This window comes from Labrus bergylta, chromosome 14, assembly GCF_963930695.1.
Source record: "Labrus bergylta chromosome 14, fLabBer1.1, whole genome shotgun sequence".
NCBI lineage: Eukaryota > Metazoa > Chordata > Actinopteri > Labriformes > Labridae > Labrus > Labrus bergylta.
In genome coordinates, this window is record NC_089208.1 from 10,900,428 (window position 1) to 10,917,731 (window position 17,304).

The 17,304-nt window shown below is 41.4% G+C and overlaps 1 protein-coding gene across 10 annotated transcripts in view; it reads left to right on the forward strand.

Moving 5' to 3' along the window:
- msi2b (musashi RNA-binding protein 2b) overlaps positions 1–17,304 on the forward strand; it is a 265,751-nt gene that overhangs the window by 219,253 nt on the left and 29,194 nt on the right. For 6 of the 10 annotated variants that reach the window (XM_065963096.1, XM_065963094.1, XM_020630191.3 and 3 more), the window contains exon 11: positions 16,648–16,767. In XM_065963096.1, coding sequence (XP_065819168.1) covers positions 16,648–16,767 — 120 coding nt within the window. The remainder of the gene's footprint in view (positions 1–16,647; positions 16,768–17,304) is intronic. The other 4 variants (XM_065963097.1, XM_065963095.1, XM_020630197.3 and 1 more) reach the window with 1 other exon arrangement.

Below are 17,304 nucleotides of genomic sequence, written 5' to 3' on the forward strand. Positions count from 1 at the left end.
TGAAAGTGAGTGCTCCTGGGGGCTGCATGCCCCTATAAACTAGGGCAGAGCCAACCAAGCATGTGATAAATGCGCCGAGAGGTCACACCCGGGCATTGGCCTGAACTCCAGTTAGCCTCCCAGGGTTTAGCAACTGTCTGCTGTTTAGAGATGGAAAGGTGTTGACATGGACTATATATAGAGCTGGGACCTTTTGAAATAAAGGAGGCCTCTGCAAGGTTGGTGGTCAAGGACAATAAGGTACGACCGCTGTGTGTCAGGTTTCATAGGATCAACCTCTGCTGAAGACTAAGCCATCATGAGGCAGAAGGAGAAAATGTTTTCCTGTGATACGATGTTGTCAAAGCAAATTAATTTCTTCATGTCGATGTGGTCCTGAAGCAAGCAAGTCTTCCCTGTAAGAGTTCACCTGAATGTTTAAAGAGAGAGAGAGAGAGAGAGAGAGAGAGAGAGAGATAGAGTGGGAGTGACGTGCACCTAACAGCGTTAGGATCTGGACTCTTGTGATTATAAATGTTTTATCTTTGAATATTTAAATATACATTTATACACTTTCATGGATCTCAAGTCCTTCCTTTTAGGGGGCTTATGAACTCTTTTATTTCTTTTGGGTCCAGAAAATACACCATTGTGTCAATAGACCTTTGTATTCCTGCATTTAAAAGTTTGGAAGCTGCCTGTTCAAACTTGCTGTCCCATGAAACTTTTCTTCTTCTTGCTTATACTTCATTGCTTCCTATGTTTAGGACTCTGCGCGCACTCATTATCACTAGATCTGAACCTCACTTAAGTACTCAACATCTTATATTCCCCATTTCAGGACAATAAGTACCACAATTCTTGGCTCCAGTTCTGCAGCAGGTGGAAAAAATCACTGGCCTGAGGCTGATGAGGAGCTTACCCGTGTCGTGGGTGCATGCAACATTGTCCTCCATGAGACAGATTTTACTGCACCCAAGAGACACACGGGATCAGTAGACCAGGTGCTTATCGAACTGGTGTTACACGGCAGATTGTTCCTCGGATCCTGTGACCATCTCTCTCTTCGAGCTGGGCGAGCTGTGACCCCAGCAAGTGGTCCCACAGGCCACAGTGAGTGCTACAGGGCTGGAAGCAGATGGCCCTCCTGATGCCACACTGACTCACAGATCGGCTTTAATTGCCAAGGCTGATCATTAGCCCGATGGGTCTGTGGAGGCCGGGGCACTCTATGAGTCGCGGGCCTTAAAAATAGGGCCTGACGAGGAGCGTCATGACCTCACACACTCAAACGACCATGCACAACTACATCTCACGCACACACAGAGGGCACAATCAAAGAGTCTTAAGGCTGCTTTTGGAGGTAGTGGGGGGGGGGGATCTCTCTCCTTCTCTGTCTAGACAGCTATGCTGGCTGCACACACACTCTCACAGATTCACACATTAAGACTCTCTGAACTCCCCAGGCCATGATGCTGTAACCAGTGACAGGAGTGACTGTGTGTCTCTGACATTACAGTTTGTGACGCTCTGTCTATTTTTGTGTCTGCGGTAACTGACCTTAAATCAGTTTTATGTGCATGTGCTTATAGCTGTAAAAGTTAAGACAATATAACTCTGTGTTTTTATGACACAGATGCACAGGATGGATTCAACAGGTGCAGCAGAGGTCAGACAACATGTCCCTCAGTACTTTACAGGAGGACTAGTAGTCTTGTGCATTTATTTTTTTCTGTCCAGTGTCAGTCTGTGTTGGACAGTGTGCACGCTCACATGCACGCAAGTTACGTCACATGTTCCTTCTCGGGTGTGTGTGTGTGCACTTGTCTCTGCAAAAACCTGCTTCTGAAGTCTGACACGGGCAATGCTGAAAGGCTGAATACTGGCTATCTCCTGAAAGTGGAAGGGAAGGTTCACCTCATTTGCCCAGGTCTTAACTCACGCCAAGACAGCCGACACATTCTTGACACACACACACACACACACACACACACACACACACACACACACACACACACACACACACACACACACACACACACACACACACGCACACACACTGAAACAGGCAAACAGATCCACAGTTGAGGTTCCTGCGGTGTGGAAGATGAGCTGCTGAAAGAGGAAGAGTGGCAACGCTAAAGCTCATTATGTCTCTGCTGTTGAGCCGCTGGTGTAGAAATGAAACTGGAGCTGCCCTGCCTCGCACATGGCTGCCACCTTTGGACACTGCAGGAGACTAGAGCGAAGGAGCACAGACATGGGAGCAGGCAGAGGAGCACAATATGTGTGTGACTGTGAGACCATGCTCAGTGTCTGCTGCCTGTTGTTTTGATGCCACCCACTGTTCGAGAGCTTCAGGCCTGGCAAGTTGGGTGTCTACCCAAACTGGCCCCCTCCTCTCCTTCCCTCCCTCTATCCCTGCCTCCTGCTGACTGTGCTAACAGCCCTCCAGTTGTGCTCATCCACTGTCTAGTGCATGGATAAATGCATATGTTTAAAAACATGGATGCATATATTCATTATCATAACACACACAGCTCTCTGCATACCGCCCCTCTATGTTTGGAAACATTGCTCTCAGCTCTTGTAATCAAGTGGAAGCCAGTGTTGCAGTGCTATTTTTGGGTCATGCCACATTTTTACCCTACTTGCCCTTGTATCTGGAGCAGTGGTATATTGTGTAACTGCAGCGCATAAAGCTGGCTTAAACATAGTGGAGTCTGTAAGGGCTTTAACTTGGCTGTAAAATCAATCGCATGTCTTGAAATAGTGTTTTTGAAGCTGGGTATTATTTTATTAATACACTGTATTTTATAATGAAACTTAATTAGTAAATACTGCAAAAGCAAGGCCTGAATCGCATATTTAACTTGAGCAGGGATGTGACATTAATGCACTGACTTTCATTTGAGAGAACCCCCCCTTATCATTCAGCTGTCCCCTCGGCTGCCTCCCTCAGAACTGGGAGATGGGCATTAAAATGCATCAAAAATTAAGGCTGTTTACTTGGACGCTAATGAGAGGAGGCTTAAGTAGTCTAGTTTAATTAGTATGATTGGTTCTATGGGGACCGCACAAGCACGACCATAACAACTGATTCATTCGGCGCTCACAGGACCTTTTCATACTCTTTGGGTGTCAGAAGTGATGTCAGAGGAGATTGGACTGCGGAGACATGTTGCCTTTACTGATCCCCAGGTTTGGAAAGGAGCACTGCAGTTAAATGCACTGAAGCAGACCATTACATAAGCACCACTGCAAGGTCAGACATCTGTGTCCTCCCTGTCTGTCTCTCTCTATTAAGTCACTGCCTCGGATATTAGGGTTGTGAACCGAGACGGCACCATTTACAAACCAGTGTCTCTGTTTCTTGCACCAAACGTCTTTTTAACTTTTCTCCAAGGAGATTTCCTCTCCATTCCCCCCCCCCCCCACACACACACACATCTTATTGTTTTCTCTCCAGTGCTCATTCTTTAACACTCATATGAGTGTGTGCGAGTGAGTGACTGCCTGAGAGAGTGATGTCGCTTTTGTGGAAGCAGAATGTGTTTTAGATCACTTCTGCAGCAGAGGAGCCGCTTCCTTTTGACTGGAGTGTATGGGGAAGGAGTATAAAGAAAAGGTCGAAGTGCAGCTACTCTTCAATAAGGAGCCTAGTTTGTCCTCTTTGATGCTATGCCTCCATGCACTTCAGCTACAAAGAAGCGGCGCTCTTGTCACTAAGAACTGAAGTACTGAAGAAACTGAGCTTTCCACCACATCGCAGTCACCCACACTCAGAGGCACACAGCTGGCTGACGTGTGTGTGCAGAGTCTGCAGTTTTAAAGGATGCAGGAATTTTCAAGTAGAGGGTATTTCTATAACAAAATAAAAAAATGGAGTTTTTTATTCTAACTTCATAGGGATTATGCAGGTCTATAGAAGCCTATACAACAAATACCATATACACACTATGTCATCTAACCGGTACGGTAATCTGCAATTCAGTATCCCAGTTTGACTGACATCATATAGTGAGCTTGAGACCACTCTTAAACTAAAGGGCTCTGGGTCAAGCCCCCTTGTCGGCAAGAATTCGCCCTGCTGAAGTGTCCTTGAGTTAACCATTCAGTCCATACCAGCTCTGTGAGATGGGTCTGTACCTCGACCCTGACTCACCTCTGACCTTCCTGAAGAGAAATTCAACTCATTATATCACATATAACTCGGCTTAATTGAAAACTTTGTTCTGATTGGTCAATTACATGCCTACTATTTCAGTACATCAGACACCAGCAATGAAGAGAAGGCAGTTGCGAAAGGTGCAGTTTTGATTCAATCGGATCCCAGAACCACATCTAATCAAATCAAGCTGCAGACAGATTTCTGGTATAATTAACAGCTGCCTGTTGATAACATAAACTGTATATGAAGATGGACGATGCACGTCAACCTCCTCCCATTGTGCAAAGATGAAGCCAAAATGCCCTCCTGAGGGGCGCTGACATATTGTGCATTTGGACCCAGTGTCTGTGCAGTAGAGTAGCTGGAGCTTCGGTTTTGACGTCACGCTGCTTCTAGTAACAAAAACACACATTTGTCTTACAGAAAAAAATGGCAAAGATCCCTCACATTGGCACAGCCTGCAGTAGGACAGATTCTTGAAGCAAATACTCATGGTTGTAAAAAGTTCAATAACTCTTGTGTTAGTGATTCTTACTTTCCCTCTGACTGCTCCCCCTTTACTCTGCTAATCTGGTTCATGAAGGGCCACGGAAGCCGCATTCGACAAGAGAGTTGATAAACTCAAAAACAACAAAGGAAAAACAAAGACCTGGCTGACAGAGAACAATATAAAAACACATGAAGGTAACATTAAATGAAACAGAGTACCGAAACAGTTTTAAAAAGGTTTGTTCATGGGAAATAGATGTCAACAGATTTTGGTTGTTCAGGAGGTAATAACCTCATTAAATGACCCTCTTATACTTCACAATCAGCAAAAATGTTCAGTTTTTAAATGTTCAATTCAATAAATGTTCAATTTATTTTAATTTAACCTTTATTAAACAGGTCATTTAGATTAAAATATCTTGTAAAGACATTTAGCAGCACAGGTAACAACATTTTCCGACAAACAGCTAGCAGATATTATTACAAACATAATATAAGACACATGAATACATTGAAAGACACAAAATAAAATAGTTGTATGTATAGTTGGGTTCATTTTTAGAATCCTGGAGGGTGTAATTGTGGTATGGAGATAGTTCAAACACTAAATATAAGGGACTGTTAGCTAAGCAGAAGGAGTACAATTATTTCTCGATGAATAAAATCAGATTCAAATTCAAATGCAAAAACTAAAGCAAGTTATTAATATCCTTCTCAAGCAGCCATATAATGATCTGAAACAAGACCTGGGGGTTTTTTGACCGACTACTCGCTGTACATTACTGCTGATGATGCTAACACAACAGTAGATTTAGCAGACAGATGAAGTCAGATCATCTTTTTGTGGCATAATAATTCAGAAATCTGTATAATCTTAGTTTCTCTATCCAACCTCTTACTGGAGTAATGGTTACAGTGGATGAGATGATGTGACTTGGTCTGTCAGGCTAATTTTAATACTCGATTATGTCCTGTAAAGGAACAGAGTAGTTCTCCTGCAGTGTGTCGGATCTTTCCTCTCCGTGCTTTTTGAAAGGAAAGGAATTTTACCAAATCTATCTCCTTCCTGGCCTCATCATTTTGTTCAAAGTTATAAGATACCATGTGCAATTACCACCATAAAGCCCGGCTTTGCAGAGCTCGGGGCTCACTCCACTTTTGTAATTGACTTTTTCTCTCCCCAATCAGAAAACCACAAAGTCTTAATGGCACAGGATCAGTGTGCCAAATGGTTTCATTACAAACAGAGACTGTTATCTTTGGCCAAAAAAGAGACCCATGGCTAAGGTTAAGGGACACACACAAACAAAAATGCACACACACACACACACACACACACACACACACACACACACACACACACACACAGACGCACTGACCCCACACCTGTGCACATACAGAAGTGGATTTATGTACGATCATATCAGTGAGCAACAGAAAATTGGCTACGCTTATCATACTGTATACAGGTCAGGGGTCTCGGTGTGAAAGAGTCGATATGTTGGCTGTATTCAGAGCTCTCCCAGCAGTGTTACCGCACAAACATTCAGGGCAAAGCTCTCCAATGACAAACCATAGCCAGCTCCAGATTATAAAGAGATACAGTGTAAAAAATACTTAATGCAGTCACTAATTTGACATTACCTGCTGTAAACCTAACCAACGCATCAACCCTTTCTCCGCTATAGTGTCTCATAATACTGAACACTGAAAGTCACCTGTTAGAGTTGATTTATTACAGTTCAATATAACACTGACACTTCTGGGTTAACCTGACATAGTGCCAATGGGATTTGCCGACCATTTGGGTGCTAGTATTGACACACGCTGGATCAATTTTAACCTGGTATTTTTTTATATGTGGGATATATTAAAATGTAGCAGTAGCATACTGTTAGGCGCTTATTTTAAAAGCTTTAGTTTTTGTGATTCTCTATTGGTAATTTTAGTGAACCTCTCCCTTGTGTAAGATAACATTTTAGAACATGTTTTTTTGTCACAAAGTCATTTGCACAACAAAGACACATTTTCTTTCCTTAACATGTTTGGCACTTCAATTTGACATTTCTTTGTATTACGTGTTGAATAATGCTGTATGCTGTTTGCATTATTCTTTTACAGTGATTTTAAACAATGCATACATATGCTTCCACACAGATAATCACTCTGAATTGTTGAATTCGAGGACATCTCCAGCATTTTAGGTTTTTGCACATCCATAATGTTAAGATAAACTTAAGAATCAGATTCAAAAATGACAAGACAACATTAAGAGAGCAGAGAGAGAGAGAGAGAGCAGATGAGAAAATTTCTCACACCTTCTCAAATAAATGCCTGTTTTTAGATTTAAATGCTATTGAAATCATATATATAATATATATTCTATTATAATATATTAAAAATGTGTAATATTTTTTAATAAATGTATGTCAAATGTGCCAAAAAATACCTGAAATTACTTATTCATCCAGTCATATTTTGCTGTTTGCATGCCAGCATGTTTTTTTGACCATTCCTACTGCACAATCCCCTGCACAGCAGAAGAAGTGTCTCAACAACTGAGTGGCAGAGAGAGTGCAGAGATGTGCCTTAAATTGCAGCAGAGGTATGGGCCAGAGGATCAAAGTATAAGGAGCAAGGTTATGATGAAGTAGGATCTCCCAGTTGGATGCATACTGCATGTAAAGTACTATACAAACTGTAGGAAGGCAGCTGCAGTCTGAAGTGTAGTAAAAAGAAAAGGGCTGTTTGTAACTGAGACAGGGTTCGTCATGTGGTTGGCATTATCCCCTACAGAAACCTGAATGGCCACCCCTTAATACTGATAAGCTATCTGCCCTGGCATAGACGGGATGTTCAATCCAGTTTATTGTGATATGTTGCAAGAGTGTTAGTAACTTTTGAGGCGTTTCAATTAACACATTTTCTTTTGTTGTCTTTCTTTGACTCTCAGAGATGCATACTTTTCTTGAGTACTTAAATTAAAGTACTTAATGATGATATATTTATTGCCATGCAGTAATTTTTTTTCATTAAATTACCTATACAGGTAAGTAAAATATGTGTGATACCTGTATTTTGGTGGTTAAAGTAGATTCTATGAATGAAGATTCACATTAGGGATGTAATATCTCGCCATTCAACTCGATTTCGATATTTGGGGTCACGATTTGATTCAAAAATGTATTTTGATTCAATCCAATTCCCAATACATTACAGACATGTTTCAAAGGGGCTGCTTATTTCAGTATGTACTCCAGTCCTGCTGTGCACTAAGAAGCTGCAAATTGTAATTTTTCTCTTAAAAGCTCAATGCAATGTGTTCAAGATTACAAAGTTTTAATATTTGTAACATTTTTATCAGCTGGTCTGTAAATACACAGAGGAACACCTAAAAAAATCTCTGTGAAATGCAAAGGATGATGGATCTTGATGTTTTTTTTGTCCTTTCAGTACTGCCTGGTGGATTGGTGAAGTGTTGCTATGTGCGTCAGTCAGCAGTTTTTGGCGGTTGTTCCACTCACTTTAACTCCGTTGGAAGTGTATTATGTAAACCTCAAGCATTTGAATTATCCCTGAAGTACTTCACTTTCATTTTTCAGACCCTGCATGTTGATTACATCGGGTCAGACTTCTGCTCTCCATAGAAGATTCCAGTTGGCGCTCTAACGCTTGACTTCATTGAAAACAGGACAGGATGAATTTCTTAATTCACCACAGACAGTACAGGTGGTTAGTTCTACGCTGCTGCATCTATGTAGGCTACCAAAGAAGGGTGAGAGGGTGCATGGAAGAAAATTCCAGCAGCAGGTTTACTGTGCTCAACCTGGCTGTTGATGAAAAAGTACTGATAGGACGTAGGAGTATGCGTTTTGAAAATCAATTTTTGGACATTTTGAATCGATTCAGATTGACAGGAAAGGCTGTTTTTGCCAGCATTCAAACTGGAAACAACATGGCGGCTATTTCGTAATATAAATTCTTTTTACACATAAACAGTGTACTGAAATCTCATTCTGAAAGCATTTGGTGCGAGAAATGTGTAATGTAGTTTCTGAATTTTGACACATTTGGCCTAAATAAAAATTGTATTTGACCTTCGTGGTGTGCGCTCTGCTGTGATTGACAGTTGGCAACATGGTTCACGCCCACAAGCAGCAAGGAGACTAGGCGAGAAGCGAGGTCTTGCGTGGAATATCACGTCTTGTCCTATGCAGTTGGGCTGCACCGTAGCTCAGTGTCCTGGGTGGGCAACTGCTGTCCAAAAAGTCTGGACACACCAGGTGTAAAGAAAATGTGTGTGTGTTATCTTCAAAACCAAATCATTAAGATACTAAGTCAAGTTATCCAAGTGTAATGAGTTGCCTCACGGTTTTGTTGAATGCTGTTTAACTACTTGAGTTACCATTTGGTTTGGCTTCAACTTTTCCTCCTTCTCTTCCCCAGCCGGTCTTCTTCAAACATGACATCATGTGTGACCTTTGTGGCCCGTGCACAGATTCCTAACACAAAAAAGAAACCAGACACACATGACAAAATTAATTCAGATGATTGACAAGCAACCCGGCTCTGTTAATCAAGTTACGCTCACTCTGATTAGACCTTTAATGTGAGTAAGATAACCTGGTTAAGGTGTTTACACGAGAGTTGCAATAATATGCGTATTGCATTAGCCTGGTTATAATTGAATTATTGGTGTGCATGTAAATGCTGTCTCCCTCCCTCTCTCTCTCTCTCTCTCTCTCTCTCTCTCTCTCTCTCTCTCTCTCTCTCTCTGGCTCATTCCCAAACATCTCTGAGTGTGTTGTCTACGAAGGGAAACCTGTGTGTGCACTGTAGGTCTCGCTGATCAGAGGAGGGTTGAAACGTGAGCATGTGTGCGGCAGTTCATATGAAAGCCACCTGGCCGGCTCTCTCTCCCACTCTATGATTTATGCCTTTGATAACAACCCAGAGATGCTTTCAACAACAACAAAGTAGCGCTGAAGGATGACAACAATGGGACACTTGTCAGTCTGGAGATGAAAAGATGTCTTTCTAGGTGGCTGTCTCTTTTGTAACTTTGATATATATGTATTTTCCCTTTGTTTTGTTATTTTGTCTCTTTGTGTTACCCTGTATCTTATCAAAGGTTATTGATGAAGCAAAGTGTGAAGTGGAGTCAGTTTTCTTTCTCTGCATGCCTCTCTCCTCCTGAGGAGGCGGCAGTGTGCTTCACTGCCTCGGCTCTGACTTATCTACATGCTTATTTCCGCTGGCTTGTCCTTCTGACTGTCATATGCTGACAGGAAAAAAAATGACCCCCCTCTGTTTTTATATAATTTTCTCATATTTATTAAAATGCTCAGATCTGCTGGTTTGTATTCAGCCTTTTGTAGAACTACATCTATACATTTTACCTGAGTAAAAATGTAATATTGTTTCCTGAGAAATATTTTGTGTGTTGTATTCCTCAGAGAATTCAGTGAGAACCAATGAGACACTTCTGTCCTGGCCTCGTTTTTTCTCTTTCTCTTTCTCCTTTTTCCTCTTTGTCCTTCTTTGATTTTACTGCTGTCCTTCTCTGCTCATCCATCTCACTCATCTCTTCTCTCTGCTGAGAGACAGAGAGGGAGAGCCCTCTCTCGCTCTCTCTCTCCATCTCTCTCGTTCTACGTCCAAAACTGACAAGCTGAAGGGCTTCTTCACCCTCTCTGTCCCTATCAAAGTCACAGGCGACGTACCGTTAAACCTCTGTTAGCAACTACTCTAACCCAGGCTCTAGTTGTTCTTCTTTGTGTGCTGTAAAGCTAAAATCTTGGTTTAGAAAATCTTAAATGCTTCCTATTCTGAGTTTCTTAGTATGTTTAATACTTAAATTACTCCACTCCATATTTCCACTGAGAATCAATCTAAGTGATGTGCTAGGCTCTATTAGATACTAAAATGTGTGCATAGGCTACTTCATCCATAGGGCCTCTGCAGAGTCTCGGCTGTCCCTCAGCTCCTCCCGTGCATTAGACACTTGACAGTCTTCTTAGAGCAGAAATGAGCGACTGCTCTGTGACTGATGGGGCTCCTCTGTCAATGACGAGGGAGCCACTGCTGGCAGTTTGGGGCCAAAGAACAGTACAGATTACATTAACATCAGTCAAGCTGTTGTCAGACCACTAGGACATAAATAGGACCTTATTGATGCATAATGTAACAACTCTTCATTGTGACGTCGTCTTGAGTAATAGGAAGAGAAAGTGGGAATGGAATGAGGAAAGGTGGTATGCCGAAAAGACCTGCTGACATGTTTTAGAATAGTGTTTCAGGAAAAGATCTGAGATAATCTGAAGGGTGTCAGGGCTCTATTAGCAACAGTTAAGATCATAGTGTGCTACAATTATCCACATCTCCAATATATTTTAGCTCCCAATTCCTATATGACAGCTTGATCTCGGACATATGCTTCAAAAAAATTACCTAGGTGTACAGCTCTAGCATCAATTTGTCTCCTGCAGGGCTCATGCCACATTAGGTGAGCTGGTTAAGATAAATCATTGCAACTAGCTATTATTAAAAACAGTATATGTCTGCAATTTAAAAATAAACCTATGACTTTTCAATTTGCAACAGTTAGGTATGTATTTAGCAAAACAGTCACAGTTTGGAAAAGGAATAGGCACCAAATCTACGCGATCATAAGTTCAGGTAATAAATCATGAATAGTTTCAGTTAAGTTATGATCTATGTTGTGTAACGAATGCACCATGAATTACCTAAATAACATATAGGTAACATAGATAACTTATGGTAACATATATATGTTATTAAAGCCTACCTTACTTAACAGGGAGTCAACTATTTCAAAGAAGTCAAGTGGGAATGAAACCATGGTTTCTAAGATGAATGTCCAGTGTTTGCTTGAACTCTGTATCCATGGCTCTGACCTCCACACCAAGCAAACTTTCATGCTCTATTTATTCCTCATCTGAATTTGAAACCACATCATAAGAATAACCTACAGGACACCATCCAGAAATGATTCTCGAAGTGTTTGGGCACTAAACAAGCTGTTGTATTCGAGGACTTGGGAGTAAGACCATTTTGCCCCTTCCTACTTTCCTGGGTTGAAGGTCGAAACTAGAAGAAGTTTAAATAAAGTACACTCATGAGTCGTTGACAGGGAGTAAAAGTGCAGGCAAAGTGGGGCTCAGCATGTCTTAATGAAGACTGACTAACTATCAGGTGATAGTTTTTGTGTTAAATTGTGCTATGGAAACGGCAAAGCAGCCTTGAAAACACAGCGATATCATCTGCTGTTTTGATGGGGGCCAGAATTGATTTGACCAATCACATCACCTCCTTTTCTCTTCTGTAAAAGCAGCATAATACTCAGCAAAGGGCTTTGACTGCTTGATAATAGAGAAAAACAAAGCTGTTGACCCGGTCAGTGCAGGCAGCCGGGGCAGACAAGAAATCCCAGGAAACCTTGACACAAAAATTGCAAGGTTCCGTTTGATCGCTATGACACTGCCCTGACTGCATCTCTCCTCCTACTTCAGTTCAGTCAAGTTCACACAGACTTACAAAATAGAGGTGCAGGTAGAACTGCACAATTCCACTTTACAGCCGTTATGTGCTGTGCACTGTCGTGAAAATAGAGCTTTATGTGCTCTGCATGCTCGCTGTGCCACTTGAACACACAACTGACGCTGAAATGAGTTGGACACGCTCTTACGTTTGGCAAGGTGCTTAAGCTGGAAGTTTATTTTATGGAGGGAATGACATGGATGCATATTCGAAAATACAATTCAGTGATTGTCGCTTAACATTTCAAGCACACACTATCAAACCTCTAGATTTGGTGGTCTTTGTACCCATTTGGTGGCCATTTTTGGTTACCCAGGTTTATACTTGGCTTGAAACAGCTTTTGTTGTATTGTATATACAGTATGTATATTAATAATTACAAATTTTCACTTTGTAAATACATTGAACAGTCAAGTTCATTTATTCCCTCAAAGTATCTTTGTTTCAACTCTTTATACATTACACCTTACAATAGTTTCAGATTTTGGACAACATACAAAGAAGTTGTCTGAAACTCAATTTCTCTGACCCGACAGAAGGTCAGTTTGAGAACAGAGGACACAGGGTATAGTTTCTGTGTGAACTGTCTTTCATAATGAAGCAGTTCAACAGTCCAAAAATTGACACCAGAAGCTAGAACTAGGAATTCAAAATATTACTACTACTATGATGTTGGTGTTGGGTGATGGCTCACAGTTTGGAATTAAACAAAGTGGCCACAAGGTGCCACCGATTTGTAAAGATTCATGGCAACAAAGTAAGGAACGCTGCAGTTTTTTCAAGTTTTGACTGTTATTACAGGAAACTACTGGATTGAATTAGTTGACAGAATAAAAAGGCAGTTTAAGATTTTTGCAGCAAGTGTGGAGAGGTCATAGTAAAATAATCTCAGACTGGATCATCTGCAGAAATTTGCAACTTTTCCATGCAGTGGTCTATTTTGTTTGTATGTTCATAGGGTTAAAATGAGCGCCTTCATCTCTCTTCAGGTTAAATGTTTCTTCCTCTGTGCATGCTCTCCTGAAGAAGACTACATTTCTCTGTTCCAGGCTTTGAGAGGGGAAAAGCTGAGGACAGTTCCCCTGAGTCCAGACACCAAGGCCCCCGGGCCTCTACAGCTCATAAACAGATGTGTCCTTGTCCCCAGCCAAGTGCAGCCACTCAAGTGGCAAAGCAGGGGCCCAATAATTGTGAAGAATTGAAAGCTAAATATTGGCTTTATCTCCTCAGTAATAAAAGGGCCATGAAATTGATTTAATGCTGCAGCGCTTCTCTTGGGTGGCTTCTTACAGCGTGAGCACAAAACAATGAGCAGCAGCCATCTATTAATTAACCCACCTAATCCTGCAAAGTTAATCTCTCACCACAACTTTGCCCGCAACTAACTTCCAAGCCAGTGGGTCTATTGGGGGTGTCATGACAATGGCAGCGGGGGGAAGATAGATTCAGCACTTAGGAGGGGGGAGAGAGGGGGGGGGGGGGGGGAAGGGGGGAAGAAGGGAGAGGTGCAGCTTGAACACTGTTCTGCACAGCAGTCATGGAGACGCTGTAAGTGGAAATGCAGGGGTGGATGGCCATCATGAGCATAGCATCAGACTTGAATTGTCGGGGTTATTTTGTGAAAAGAGGAAAGAGTAGAGTTTAAGCTGCTGGAATCATTCACATAAATGTGGCAGTGGATTTTTTGAATTCTTTTTTTTTGTATTCTTTTTTTCACCACGCTGCCTAACTCTCCCTTTTTTTTATTCGGAGCTGTTAGATAGTCGGGTGGCAAAGTGGCATTTCTTCCTCTTCTTCACCTGCCACCCAGTCGCTGTGTTATGGCACCTCACTCCCTAACACACGCACACACACTCGTGGTCATATTGTGTCGACAGAGTTGTGAATTACCTCCTTCTCAGCCAGCTGATGAAAAGCTATGTGTTTTTCTCTTTGGCTGCGGCTCATCTGACCCTTCTTCTTACACCCTCCCTCCCTCCCTCCCGTCTGTCTCATCAGTCTTTTTGTACGGTGGAATATCAGTACAAGGCTCACTTGGAAAAATGGGTCACCCGCCAGTGCGCCTCTCACCTCTACAGCATTCAAGAAATAATCCTCTAAGATGTCCCGCACCATTTTTGTAATGTCTGAAGCAAAGTCTCTCCACATTGTGGCCCCAAACATGGAAGAAAAACACACATGAAGACCTCGAGAAAAGCTCAATTTGAGAGAATTTAGATATCTTCTTTTTGCTGGTGAGGAAAGCATTTCCCGTGGAGATAATTTCAGAAGGCTGATTAGGCATTGACGGTGTTGAGCCCAGAGTGAGGAATCTCATCACAGCTAATGACATGCCATTCCTGTGCAGAGAGAGGAGCCTGGGCCCTGGGCATGGACTAGCCTCTGTCAGCCACCTCTAGCTACTGTGTTCATTAAGGCCAACTATGTAATTACAATTCACAGATACAGCGTTGGCTTAATTACAGGCTGATTATTAGGCTGATATTTGTTGGACTAATCAGACCCTAAAGAAGAAGTGGATTTATATTTTTCATGGTCTTATTAGTGTGTCATAAACTGACAATTTGGACTGATTTATGGATGCTTACGAGCTTACAAAATCTCAGCGTTGGAGGACTTAGTCTGAATGTTTACATAAGAAGAAACAAGCACAAGAGACTTGTTCAGTCTTCACATAAGCTAACAGATTGAAGTCTCTTCTGAATGACAAATCATCCAACAGATGTCTCCATCTGATTGTGGGGGATGTTTTTTTTTTTTTTCTTTTTCTACTCCATATCTTCCACCTGAATAGCTCCAACAATAAAAATCTGGTATGCTTTCCGTCCTGCATTACAGTGGCTGATTCTGATTCCATACAAAGTCGCAGTAATTGGGAGCACTCCCGAACAAAATGCAGGGACAGTCCCCAGAGGAGGGACTATTATGCCCATGTCTATGCAGCTCAGATGTGGCTGTAATCTTTCATCCAAAGCATGTGACATAAACATCCCCCAGAGCCGAATCCTTTCTCTATTATAATCAGGGACTTAGTGAATTGGGATAGTCAGTTTACTTACAGTTGTATGGATGAATACAAATATGCACCTTTTCATTCGGACATGCATATGAAATAAAAATGTTTCATTGTAAATGTTCCTCGAAAGTCAATCTCATTTAAGACGTTTATGGTGTTTTTAAAGAGTGAATGTGATTTGATATTCCCCTTCATGAGCATAATGACAAGTATGTTGAAGCTGCACTTATCTCACTTATTGTTGTTTTATCAGCAGGTAGCTCATATTAGGAATATTGATTTTTTTTTTCTGTTTCTGGATCAATGCGGGATTTTAAATTGGCTACAGTAAGAATCTGCTGATAGATCAGAATCAGCTTTATTGGGGCACAGATGGCCTTGTGGTTGTGTTACACAGCTCGGGTTCAAGTCCAACCTGTAGCTTCTTTTCCGCATGTCATTCCCCACTCACTCCCCATTCCCTACCCTATCCATTGTCCTGTCTAAATAAAGGCAAAAAGCCTAGAAAATGAATATTACAAAAAAGAAAAAAATGAATCTGCTTTATTGGCTAGGTATGTGTAGTAAAAAGCAGTGTGAAGAACAATGATTCTCTAAACTGTCATGATTTTTATGGGCCAATTAAAAACCTTTTTTTTTTTTCCCAGGGATAAATATTCTGACAATTTGATGTCATTCCTGTTTCCAGATATTCAGCCAGCCTGAGCTGAGAGCAGCCTCAAATAATAAACAGATGTTAAAATAGCAGACTGACTTGTGATGTGCATTGTTTATAGAAATATTACTCACGATATTATAATCTCTACTATTAATTTTTGTATCTGTTTAAAAAGGGAGCATATCCCAATAGTAGATAGTATGGAATCACAATAAAGTATATAATCACAATACACATCAAATTGTCACCTAAGCATTTTGATGAACTAACATCAGGACTAAAGCATATACCCCAACTCTATTAGAAACACAGGAAAATTGAGTCTGGTAAGAGGATTAATACAATAAATAAATGAATGATGCTGTTATGTTACAGGTAGAACTACTTAGTCATAGTTGTCTTTGTAAATAATATTTCACAGAGTAGAAACTAGACCTGCCTATTTTAGGATATATTAATTGATTGAGGTGACTGGATTAAAAATGACTCAGCTATATACCTCGGTGACTCGGTTCACATTTGATTCAGTCATGATAATAAAATGGTAAAAAGATGGTCTGTCAAACAAAAGAATTGAATGATTTACTGTCCCAGTGAACTTCTGTATCTCTGGGTTACTGTAGCATGTTGTTCATACAGGAGCCCGTGTCACTGACAGCTTTAGCTTTCTCCTGTACAGAAGCTCAGTGCCTGTGCAACATGCTCCTGTAGCCCAGAGACAAACTCTTTCCCATGAGCAGGCAGTGATGTACATGTGTATGTGTGTGCCTGCAGGCTTCCCAGCGACAGCATACGGACCGGTGGCAGCGGCGGCGGTAGCAGCAGCGCGTGGCTCAGGTAGGGGGGCCCGTGGAAGAGGCGGCTACTTGGCGTACCCACAGAGCACAGGGCCAGGTAAACGCTCTGTCCATGTTCTGTGTGGCTGCTGCTCTCTCCAACTTCTCCTGCTCTGCTTCTCCCCATAGACATAGTCCCCTGAGCCCCCCCCCACACACACACACACATATACACACACACACACACACACACACACACACACACACAGTGTGAGCTTAGACTGATGGCACCGCACACATACAGGAGAGATTTTATACAAGATGCTCACACTGTAAAAAATGTTACTTTGATCTTACTCATAAATATTGCAATATTAGACAAGATTTTTTGTTTAACCCATAAATTATTTTGAGTATTTTGAGTTGGTAAATTAGATTTTTACACAGTTGTTTTAAAACTTAAAAAATGTAATAGCATTTTTTTAACATTTTTACCAACTCTTCTATTAGTGTATAATGCATCAAAACCACACTGAACAATTTTTCAGCAATAACCAAATTCAGATTCATACAAACTACATTGAGCTTCGAATACTAAAACGTTAACCTTCAATCAATTATTATTAATAAACTAGTTGTTCTTGCAACTACCTTT